General features: G+C 44.7%; 1 protein-coding gene across 1 annotated transcript in view; it reads right to left on the bottom strand.

The window, feature by feature from the left end:
* IGFBP2 (insulin like growth factor binding protein 2) overlaps positions 1 to 10,131 on the bottom strand; it is a 96,746-nt gene extending 86,615 nt beyond the window's left edge. The window contains exon 1 of the mRNA XM_054972744.1: positions 9,687 to 10,131. Within this exon, the coding sequence (XP_054828719.1) occupies positions 9,687 to 10,092 (406 nt within the window). The 5' untranslated portion in view covers positions 10,093 to 10,131. The remainder of the gene's footprint in view (positions 1 to 9,686) is intronic.
* Positions 10,132 to 12,735: the final 2,604 nt, after the last annotated feature.

The raw sequence follows: 12,735 nt of genomic DNA, 5'->3' as shown, positions 1-12,735 counted from the left end.
AGTTCTTGCAATGAAGGGAATTAAGTAGTGGGGTCCTCCTCCTATGATCAGTATTCGGGACCAGTGCTATTTAATTTGTTCATGACAGTTAAAGGTGGCCAAATAGACAAGTTTGCAAATGACACTGAATTATTCAGGATGGGAAAGAGTAAAACAGATTGTGAAGAACTCCAGGGGTGGTTTCACAAGTCCCAGCATAGCACTATACTCATGCAACAAGGGCGTCTTCCTGGCACAATTTCTGATGTCATTGTGCCTTGAGAGCAGCATCATGGCACGATGACATCAGAAATCACGCCAGGAAGATGCTCTCAGTCCATGAGTATAGCGCTATGCCAGGACATGCGGAATTGCCCCCAAAGTATCTCTCCAAACTGGGTGAATGCATGTCACTGTGGGAAATGAGATTCAATATAAGTGTAAAGAAGAAATATTGGGGCAAAAAACCCCCTACCTTTAAATATACACTGACGGGGTCTACACTGATATTTGTTGAACAAGAAAGAGATCATGGGATCATGATGGACGGCCCAATGAAAATGCCAATTCAGTGTGCGGTGGTGACGAAAAAGGTAAATTCTGTGCTGTGGAGTGAAAAGAACCAGTACTGTGATGCCCCTGTCCAGAACTATATAGACCTTCAGATAAGTACATAAAAGATGATAGGGCAGGGCGTATGATAGAGGTTTATAAAATTATAGATGGGGTAAAGAACAAACAAGCATCCAATGATGCCGATGAGGAGCAGATTCAGAACAGACAAAAAGAAGCACTTTCCCACATTTTGAGTAATTAGTGTGTGTGGAATTCATGAACACGGGATGTACTGAAGGATGTTAGTTTAGAAGTCTTAGATCCAGAGGAGTTAGCCATGTTAGTCTGTAGTAGCAAAATCAAAAAGAGTCCAGTAGCACCTTTAAGACTAACCAATTTTATTGTAGCATAAGCTTTCGAGAATCACAGTTCTCTTCGTCAGATGCATGATACAAACTGGTCAAATACAGAAGAGGAGGAGGGGGGAGGAGGGGAGGAGAGAGAAGATGCAGTTAGTGGGGGAGAGGGAGGATGCAACCAAAACATTCCTTTGCTAGTGAATGTAAACATCTCCTTTTGGTGTGGGGGTCAGTTGGCTTGGGTAGGCTTCAAAGGAGTTTGCCGTGTTAGTTTGCAGCAGTAAAACAGCTAGACCATCCAATTCCTATGTAGTATAAGCCTTCGATAACCACAGCTCTCCCCGTCAGATGCATCTGACAAAGAGAACTGTGGTCCCCGAAAGCCCACGCCAGGCACCACTGGGCTCCCCCAGACCCCGCCTCTGTAAAGGAAATCTGTCACCTGTGATAATGTTTTAACCATTCATAGTCCCTATTCAGTCCCAGCTTGACAGAGTCAAATTTGCATATGAATTCCAATTCAGCAGCCTCCCATTAGATTTTGTTTTTGAAAGGTTTCTGTTGAACTACAGTGACCTTTAAGTCTTTGATGGAATGTCCTAGTAGATTGAAGTGTTCTCCCACTGGTTTATGGACGTTTCCATTTCTAATGTCAGATTTGTGTCCATTTATTCTTTTGCGTAGAAGTTGGCTGCTTTGTCCAATGTACAGAGCAGAAGGACATTGTTGGCACATGAGGGCATATATCAGGTTGGAGGATGAGCAGAAGTCTGTTTTTAAAGGGTAATTAGACAAATTCATGGAGGACAGGACCATCAATGGCTGTTTGTCAGTGGTACCTCCATGCTCCGAGACAGTAGACCTCTGATTACAAGTGCTTGGGGACAATAACAGAGGCACTGGAGGGCAATCATGTGAGACAGGATGCCGGACTAGATGGCCTGGTCTGATCTAGTATGGCTGCTCTTATATAGCCCAGCAATCAGTAGCCAATCAGACACCTCCCAGAAAACCCTCAAGGAGGCCCTAGGCTTACTAGGAAGAAAACAGTCTTTGTATTGCAACAAACTATCATAGATATTCTTTTACAAGTTGTCCTTTTAGACTTAGACTAAGCAGTTTAAAGACATCAAAAAAGGAGTTGCATAACAGCATGATGGCCACCTGATCGGGGGACGGGGGGAACCACTATTTTTGGCTCCATTGTGCCCATGAATTCTCTCAAGGTTTATCACCAGTTAGTTATTCAAGCTTTGCATGCCAAAGTACAATAAAAGCTTTGTTACCTGGCACTCATGGGCAATTGGGGTTGCTGGTCATCAAATGTGCTAAATACTCAATCTTATTATTCTGCCACACCTGCTACTCCATGAAATCAGTAGAGACCATTAGGAATGCCATGGTGACAACCCCACACCTAGCAGGACTCTTCCTCTAAGTGCAGACAAGTAGGGCCAGCTGCCTGGAGCCCACTGGCAGAACTGGCTCCCAACAACTCAGTGCAGCCTGAGGAGGAAAGAGTCCCAGAGAAGAAGTCAGTTGGCAGTGTTGGCTGTCAGAAACTCAGCAATGGCCGAAGGCATCAAGCTGGCCTGCTGCAGAGGTGGGCGGGGTGAACACTTGAAAATACAACAGTATGCTGCTAACAGGGAGAAGCTTGCCCTCTAAGCGATGCTGGTTAACTGAGTATTCCGGATAACCAAGGGCCAGGTAACAAAGCTTTCACTGTATTTCTCATTTCTACACTGTCCCAGTAAAAGTCTAACACACCTGCTTACTAAACAGAACACCAATGGAAATGCCAAATGTAGTCCTACCGTTTCCAGGTCTCCTCTATGAGTTAGGAGCATATCCTGGGTTTTCAAAATATACTTTTCGGAGCATTTCCATGTCAATTAGTAGAGTGATAAGCAGTCAATCTTTAGCATAAATAAATTTGCAGAGGGCTGCAGCAATCCTCACACAACATGTTGAACATTTTCAAAATTTATCATTCACTGAGATCTGGGATCAGTTGTCAGGTTTTATAACTTAGAAGTCTGAAATTAAATGCATGGACACAGAACTTGAAGAATTCAGTGCAAGAAGCTGTCAGCAACTCTAGTTGTAGGCATGGGTAGGTGCAGCAGATGGAATGCAGAGGGTGAATTAAGAGAAGCAAATCCACTCCAACGGCATAAAGAGTCTGCTTCAGTAAATCTGGTCTGTACTGAGCAATCTTGTCGTTCGGCTTCCAGAGGGAAGTGAACATTCAAAACTTTCTACACTGGACCCCAAAGGGTACAATTATACTTGGCTAGTTAGTTTGATTTCCCCAGACCTGATACTTTTGTTCCAACATTCCCCAGAATACCCACAGCCTTTTTTGCAATCAGCAACGGCATCCGTTTCTCGCTGTGGATTATTTGTATTTCATTCTGCCTACAGCTCTTTCTGGATTGGCAGCACAGACCTCAGTGGAAGATTAAACAATGCCAAAAGCCCACAGCAGGAGAATTCTCAGTCTTATTCCTTGTTTCACTTGGGCAACCTTCCTGACTCTCATCAGGGACAAAATAAGCTTGCCAACTCCTTAATTTAGGAATTGCATACAAGTTTTGCATTCCAATCCCCAATCAAAAGATCCCGCCCCCCTCTCCAACCTGGCCTATGCAAAATAAGTACAGTTCATGGAATTTACACATAGAACAACGCATCAGCAGCACCTGCCTTCTCGCAGATAAAAACGATTCTTGCCAAGTACATATCAAACTGATTTCACATCAGTTTTGAGAATGACCTGAATCCTCTTTCCTCAACTCCTCATGGGTAAATTCAGCAAGACTGAATTCTCCATCCTTGCTGAATAATGGAAAAACTTTCATCTTTTGTTCATACACTGTGCAGACATTCAACTGGAACATAATGTTGAACAAAGGGCATTAGGGCCGAATCCACACTACCGTTGTTCTTGCGGCAGTTTTTCACTTCTGCAGCACCATTCCTTCATCTGTTCACATGCATCGTCTCCAAAGCCGTCATTAATTCGCCATGGCGTCGCCACAGCCCATTGCACTTTCGCCGCGGGTTATCTTTTGATGAATAACTGCCCTCCGTTGAATTCCAAGCCTCTCTTGACCCGCCTCCCAATTAAGGAGTAATTCTCCACCTTTGTCCCCACCCCTTTTTTTAAAAAATAAGAGTACCGTGTCGATATGGCGACATCTCATCATATTAATCTCATTTTAAAAAAGCAGGCAGACCTCAAATATCAGAGGAACAATTTCATATGTTAATTCAATTTATATATTGGGGGGGGGGCATCCACATGATACTGAAATCATGGCTCATGTTACGCCCCGACACGGACTGTGCCGACAAGTTAGGCACAGATTTCAATTTTCCAAAGACAAAATGAAGCTCTGCTGTGGGATGCTGCTGTAGGTGATCATGACTGCTCACCCATTCCCAGATGATTTCAACCAGCATGCAGGCTGTGATGTTCCGAGCGCTCATCGTAAGTGTCTCGGGTGATTTTTTAAAATATATTATCTTAATGGTGTCGTTGTACCATTGAACCAGGATGCTTACTCGTCGATATAGCGTCAATTTGTCCTTTTTTTAAAAAAAAAAACCCGCGGAGCCGTTCGGGTTTTTCCCGCCCCTTTACCCGTCTTTTTGAAAGGGGATGTGATCAACGGATTGCGCAGGAGAAGCGCTATTCAAAGGGTGATGTGGACAAACAAGCGAAGAATGCGCAATAACAGATGGAGCAATCATTGCACAAGAAAAGCGGGAGCTAAGGTAGTGTGGAATCGGCCTAGGTGGAGGTAAGTTATTTCTTCTTTATATTGAAGAGTTCTTCATTTAAGCAAACTTTCCAACAATCACTACAACCAATAACCCAACCTGCTTGTGTGTCACGTGAGCTGCATTCTCTTTAACAGCTTGGTTATAAATAATCACAATTCCACATTTCACACTATTTGATTAGTTTTGGCATTTCCATTAGATGCCTCTTGGAATGATATGGAGTTATATGTCAGAGAAACGTGCAATTTTTAAAAAAAAATGTTGTGACCAAAATTGCTTGGTGAGGTACACATGCTATACAAAAGGATTTCAAAACTCAGATCAAAGATTCTGATGAAACTAACTTCTAAAATAAACCTTACTACAGTATGAAAGTAATTTGATCCAAAAGTCTGGAACCATTTGACATCTCCCTGACCATCTTCCTCTCACTTTATATTCCACAACATCTCTGATTTTCTGAATATATATTGAGGTTTAATTATGTGTGTGTCTGGGGGAGGGGGGGGGGAGATTACGCAAGCTTGCATCAATGCATTCTAAAAAATCATGGCTTCCTATCAAGATCCATTATACAGGCAATTAGTCGTGATGCAGAAATAATGAGGAGGCCAGTGTTCATTTAAATGAAATATATTATGTTGCATACAGGAGGTGAAAATAGCTTTCGCACTCATTTTCAGAACTGGCATCTCATAGTGTCATAGTGACACATACCGATGCAACATGCATGTTTTCTCTTCAGCTTCAAGCACAGTCCATTTCAACGTCACTGTAATTAGAAACTCATGTCAAGAGGTTTTCCTTCATATAAGTGAAAGTTTATGCAATGGATTACAGCACCCTCAAGACACACTGGCAAGGTCCAGATATAACAATCCATGATTTGTCATTATTCGAACACACTTGATGGGCAGGAATAGATCTTTGGGCTCATGCACTCCCTCCTTCCCTCATGCACAATGATTTAAGGAGACTTCTGCTTTTATTATTATTTATTTATAGCCCCACCTTTCTGACTGAGATCCAAGGCAGTTTACAAAGTGCACGTGAAATACAATATAGGCAACAGCTAGAGCATTCAGTGGGCAAAATACAATAATGAACAACAGTTAGGACTTAAGAGTGAACAGATACAATAGAGTATGGTAGCAGAAAATTTGGGGGGAAAAACCAAAGCTGAGTACAGATATAAAATCCTTCAGAAACAAAGAATAACTAATTACTAGTAGGAGCATATTTACATCAGCCGACATTACCCAATAGTGTAGTCTACAATCCCTGTCCCTACCAAGGCATTTCTCAGAGCTGTTTTTTTATGACACAGCCCTATAATCTGTGTAGCAAGTCCTCCTGAATAGTCCAGTTTTGCATAATTTGAGGAAAGCCAGGACAGTGGGAATTTCCCTGGCAGGCCATTCTATAAGACGGAGGCTACCAAAGAGAAAGCACATGTACATGCAGGGCGGTATCTGCAGAAGGCACTCTTCAGATAAGCGGAGCTTCCATAGTGGAATATACAGGGAGAGGCCGTTGCATAGATATGATGGGCCATGGCCATGAAGGGCTTTGAATGTGATGGTTATATGACCCTGAATTGACTGATGGGCAGCCAATGGAGAGACTGCAGAATAGGAGTGATATGCATGCTCTGTCTATTTCCTGAGAGTAAATGAGCTGCAGCATTCTGCACCAGCTGAAGTCTCGAGTCTCAAAGTTATTGTGGCATGAATCCAGTGAGCCAGATTGGAAATGTCAAGGTAAAGAGGGCCATCTTCCAGGCTAGTCTGATTTGTGAGGCCTTTTGTGCAGCTGCATTTACTTGCTTCTCTACCAGCGATGCTGGGTGTAGTATAAACCCTAAGCTCTTAACTGAGTCAGCCAGAGTCAATCGAACCCCATCAAAGGTCAGAAGCACAATGCCCTTACAAGATCTCTGCTTTTCAAACCAGCATCACTTCCATCTTGTCTGGGTTCAATTTCAATTTGTTTGCTAATTGAGAACAGCTGTAAGCAGTAACTTTAGTACCTCTACTGCATCACCAGGGGATTTGGATAGCAAGATACAGAGCTGGGTATTATCTGCATATTGATGTCATTCCTCCTTGTGGAACCTCACAAGATAATTCCTGCACTGAAGATAGCTGGTCTCCAATAGCAACCTACTGAGTCTGTTCTATGAGGAACGTTACATCTAAGCTTCTGCAGTTTGCTCTCTGCCCCGCAGACCAGGTTTCCACTCGCTGGTTTATCCCTACTCCTGTTTGTAGAGAAGAAGGCAAACCACAGTTTGTGATTCAGGCGCGACAAAAAACTATATTTCATCATAAAAGTGGAAGCTTCTTTTTGGAACACTGTGCACAAGGGGCATGTAAACCCAAGGATCCTCCCTCAAGCTCATTCACATTGTGTACAATTAACTGCCTAAGTACAAGACATTAACTGTAGGGAGCCAAAATGTCAGTTGAAACAACTTCACCCTTCATGGGACAATCATGTTCACCTGTTCACCGCACATACACCCAGTTTGACAAAGGTATTTCCTGCAGTAAGTATTAGAAGTGGGAACAACCTTGTGGCACTCGCCAAGAAGTCTGAATTGGCCATAGCTCTTCAAAGCATGCACTGTGCATTCAGGGATACATATCTGCTATTCACACTTCATGTGTTTGCTGTGAGAAACACTGGAGTAACACTGCAGTCCCTTGAGCAAACAGAAAAAACTTAACAGCCAGATAACGTGTGAAATGGCTCTTTCACACCCATTCTATGCTTTACTCAGAATGAAAGGGCAGAAGTCTGATGTCTGTGAATGTTTTCCTGATGTGCTCTCTTTTAACACACACAGGGAGCTTTCTACATGCAAAAGCACTGAAATAATAGGACACCTCACATGAAATCTGAAGTGGTACAACTCAGAATTCTGCATAATATGCAGGTCAGTTTTTGGTATTTCCTGCTACAGGGCTCTATCTTCTGGAGCCCAAGCCCCACGTGTCCATACTCGACACCTTTAGATATCAGAATTCTCCCTGACCCCTTTCCACCCCAAACCTTTTTTCTGCCCTGTGTCCATATCCTCACTGACACCATTCTTGCAGCAAGAGTATCTTTCCCCTGTGCCTGTAGTTTTGAACCTTTGGGCTGGGACCCAGAGTGGGTCACGGTGCTCTTACAAAAGCATTGTGAGGCCAGGGGGAAGGAACAGGGTGAGCTGGGAGAGGAAGCTGTGGGAAGTTAAATGGCAAGTCTGGATGTGTTTCTGCGTAAGCATCAAAATGGCTATGAAATACAGCCTGTTTGGTAATGTTATTCATTATTAAAAATACTATATATGAAAAATAAAATATAAAAATGTGTTCAGTGTTAATTTTTTGAACATTTTATGTTACAGAGGGGAAAGTAGCACTGAGTTATTTTGCAAGTGGGTCTTGAAAAGTGCAGTAAGATTAGAAGTGAGTCCCATTTCAAAAAGTTTGAGAATCATTTTGCTATTCTATTGTTTTCATCAATTGCCCATTGTTCTCATTCACCCACTGCCATTCACTCATCCCCCAGGGACTCCATATCTTTGATTGACAAAGTGCCTGCTCACTTCCCCCCCCCCCATCCCGATGTGAGACTCGTCCAACTCCTGCTTCTCCTCCACATCTCTTTTTACACCACCACTCACAGCAGTGCCCTGACGCCTACCTTGCCTCATTTACTTCCCACATCCTGTTCCCCTAGGCTGGAATCCTTCATATCTCCAACCTGTTTCTCCTCATGCCCTAAAAAACAAAAGCCATATAATACTTTTTTCTGAAGACTAGCCAAAATGACACAAGACACTATGCAAGCTTTTGAGTTCCAGAGATCTCTTTATCAATCTGAATGTTAAAAAAAAGGGGGGGGTCTCTCAGATCTTGGTCTCTTTTTTCTCCCTCACTTTTTTTCTTTTAAAACATCCAGGGTGATGAAGAGCTTTGGAGAACTTGAAAGCTTGCACACTGTGCTATGTTAATTTGGTTGATCTTCATAAAAGGTATTACATGGCATTTGTTTTTAGATTTTGCTCTGAAACAATGGGACTACCCATGTGTTTTGTCTACCTTAAATCTAGTATATCTATCCTAGTATACCTATTTTTACCCCACCCCCCACCCCAGCCACCATATATCACTGGTCCCATTCCTGCTGGGCCAATTTGATTCTAAACCTTTCCTCAACATCCTCCCCACCTCCACTTCTCTTCAAATATGCTAAGTTCAAACCTGCACTTGAGGTTAGACCAAATCCTCTACACACAGCTTCCCTGAACTCTCCACACACAGCATTTCTCCAACATATCAGTCCTTTTAGCCATTTAGTTCCTGCCACTTTTAAGGAGTTAACACGTCAGTGCTCCCAAACGCAGTCGTGCCCCCTAAATGCTGCCCCCCCCTCCAATCTCTAGCTCCCATACACCCAGCACACTTCCCAACCACATCTTCCCCTCAATCCCTCAAATTCGAATGGCAGTGCTGGAACATGCTTTCCATCCTAAAGCTGAACGAAAACCCCTGTAATGTAATCAAGAAAATGCCTCTGAGCACATGGAGAGAATCTTTTCTTCATCACGAAGGAGCAGAATCATCTCACGTATCTGGAAACACGGGAAGAGCTTCGATGTAGGTTCGAGTAGGAGCACTGCCCGTTTTAGCAGTGAAGCCCTCAAACTGACCCATCCCGGCCCTATTAATACTGAGACGCCCCTCACGCTCGGAGCTCATTTGGAAATGAAGTTCTTGCTCACCTGACTGTGAGCAACACTGAAACCCTCTGCACATGCTTCAGGGCATTGTTTGGAGCCAGATCCAAAACCCACTGAAAGGGATTCCGCGGCATAAGAAGACCGGGAAACCCCGGCTCCCATTAAGTCCGCCATGTCCTCCAAGTTCCACGCAAAGGCACTCTGCACATGCTCCCAGAACTGCCCCCAGCCCCCTTTCTTCTGCCCCGCCGCCGCCTCCCGGCACTCACCGGTCCCTCGGTGCTCGACGCTGGCGGTGCCATACTCGGGGGCGTCCCTCCGCCGGGCGCAGGTGCCCTGCCCCTGCATGAGAGCTTGGAGAGGCAGCTCGGCGCCGGGACGCGGGTAGCAGCGGAGCCCGGAGGCGCAGCGCGGCGTGTAGACCCCGCAGGGCTCCGCCTCGAGGCGGGCGCAGACCGGGCAGCAGCCGCAGCCGGGCTCCCGCACCAGCTCCGGGCAGGCGACCGAGCCCGGTCCAACCGAGGCGGGCGGCAGAGGGGAGCAGGCGGCCAGGCGCTCGGCGGTGCACGGCGGGCAACGGAACAGCACCTCGGGCAGCGCCAGCCCCGCCGGCGCCCACAAGCCCAGCGCCAGCCACAAGTAGCCGCCCGCGATGAACCGCTGCAACTGCACCATCCTGCCGGCACCGCTCGACTGAGGGGCCGACCGAGCGCCCGCCGGCCGGGCAGGTGCTGCTGGGCGAGCGGCTGGCGAGCGCCCCGGCTCCGCTGGGTCCTAGAGGCAGGCGGCTCCCTTCCGCCCCACCCCTCGCTCAGGCTTGGCTCGCTCGCGCCCTGCCTGGCCCGAGGGCTGGAATCCCAGCACCAGCAGGGGCCCCTTCTGCTCGGGAGCGTTTCCGGCTCCAGGCTTGCCATCTTCGCCCGGGGCTCGGTTTTTGCGCTGCAGTCATCGAGAGCAGCTTCCCTCTGGCAGTGCTCCCCGCCCCCCTTTTGCTATTTGCATCCTGATCCCCCCTCCTTCGGGCCACCTCGGTGTCATGTCTCCTAGCCCTGAAAACAAGTTACAGATTATCCACCTAATCTACCTCTCAGGGTTGTTGTGAAATAAACGAGATGATGTATCCCTGATTTCTGGCTCATTGACGAGGGTGAATAAGGGGCGCGGAGGGGGGAAATAATAATAACTGCTTTACCAACTCCGTGAGAACTTTATATTATATCCAAGACATCTGTTAATATAAACAGATTTAAGAGATTTGGATTCCCATTCCATGCTCCCCATGCAGCAATCCTATGTACAGTTATTTGAAAGAAAGTCTGGTTTAATCCGGAAGGATTACTTCCCAAATCAACACACATAGGATAAAGTCAAGTCTTACTGAAGTCCGCAGATACTATTTCCTCATAAATATGGATAGGACAGGTTGTGTATGTGTATCCTAAATATAGGGAGCAAACTAGAAAGAAATGTGCCCTATGTAAATGTTAGTGAGGCCATATTTGTCTATGATGCCATCATAATGGAACACTGGCCTAATGTCATATATTATGCCATTGTGCTGGCATAGTTGTTGGTTGGGTGATCCAGTAGTAGATTGGTTTAGCTCTCAGCAAATACTCTTCAATCTCTATCAGCCATCTTCTACTCCCTTGAAATATACAAGGTTTCAGTAAGGACCTTCTTGAAATGACTCCAAAGTTCAGCATGTGTCACAAAGACTGAATCATATTATCAGGGTAAGGGGAATTTTTAAAAAAGTCTCATTTTGAGAAGATTTTTGCAATGCATAGACACTGTAGGGAAACCCATCAAATGTTATAACCACAACTCCCTCTGCCCTCCAAAAGCCAAATCATACATAGTAATAGTCTATGACAAAACATGTAGACTGCAAATACCTTACACTGAATGTACACGAGCCCCATACATAAAGCTCCAGACAGATTAAGAGGCCTTATTTAATGGATTACTTTTACTAATAAAGCTGGTGAATCTTTTGACAGCCTGTTCTGTTTAACTGGAGTAAAATGTGGCTGTAAGATGCTTAAATAAGCCCCACTGAATAGACCTGCGAGTAGACCTGCTTAGGGTTACTCTCTAAATTGTCCAGATGGGATAAGGAACCCTTCCACAATGTAAAAAGTGCCTTGTGGACTAGGCATGTGTACTTCTCCATCACAAAGCATGGTAGACCAAAGGTTTGATTCAAATGCTGACAAAATCATTGCCTGTGCATTATCAATAACTGAGTTCAATGCCATTTAAATGAGTGAAGCAAATAATAATAATCTCACAAAATGGTAGCACTTGGGTCAAATGCAATATACCCTTCCAAGGGAGAAAGAGAGAAATACCAACATTAATTTGTACTGCTGCAAGATTCCAGCAGAGAACTGGCTCATTGTGAGTAGACAAAGCATGGATCATGGTCTATGTTGTGAATAGAGATGCCAGCTCCTGGGAAGGAAATTTCTGGAGATTTGATGGGTGGATTGAGGAGGGGAGTGACATCAGCTGGGTATAATACTATAGCGTCCACCCTCAAAAGCAGCCATTTTCTCCAAGGGACCAATATCTGTGGCATGATCAGTTGCAATTCCAGGCGATCTCCAGCAACCACCTGGGGGTTGGTAACCCTAGTTGTGAAGCCCCTCATAAATGCCCTGTGGGGTGACATAAATCAGTGTGTAGTTCTCTATAAACTTTCTGTAGGACACCTGTCTCCATATAGAGGGCTGGTGATTAATTATATTTGGTGAGTTTTGCTGCACCACTGCAAGCAACTGAAAATATAGGATGGTAGGGAGATGGTACAATTTGCTTCACTGTGCAGTGGATGCTAAAGATAATTGTCTTGGGTTTGTAAACAACCACAGCAGTACAAATTGTTGCTTGCATTGGAAACATCAAATATGCAAAATAAAAAGCAGGCAACCACCCAAAATGGAACCACTGAAAAATTAATCGTAGGTTCTGCCATATGATTTATCTGTTACTAAAACACCATTTCATTGCTGGAATGTTCCGCTGAGTGTCAGATTTTCAGATCTATGGATTCAATACCTGGGTCAATACCAGCTTCGTTCTTTGGTAGCTGTAGCGTATGGATTCTGAGAATGGGAAAGGCCTTTGACAGCTACTGTATGAGGTTTTGGGTGTCTGCATCTTTTCTTCTACATGAGGGGAAAAAAGCAGAAAAATACACCATCAGAACAAGGAAAAATAGACCATTGGGACACATTTTTTTCTCACATTACAGATGCTAATTTTCTGCACTTTGCACCTATGCTCTATTAAGCTAATTACAACATGTATTAT

This window comes from Eublepharis macularius, chromosome 2 (assembly GCF_028583425.1).
Source record: "Eublepharis macularius isolate TG4126 chromosome 2, MPM_Emac_v1.0, whole genome shotgun sequence".
Classification (NCBI taxonomy): domain Eukaryota; kingdom Metazoa; phylum Chordata; class Lepidosauria; order Squamata; family Eublepharidae; genus Eublepharis; species Eublepharis macularius.
The sequence above is the reverse complement of the archived record's forward strand: the minus strand, read 5'-3'. Positions and strand labels throughout refer to the sequence as shown.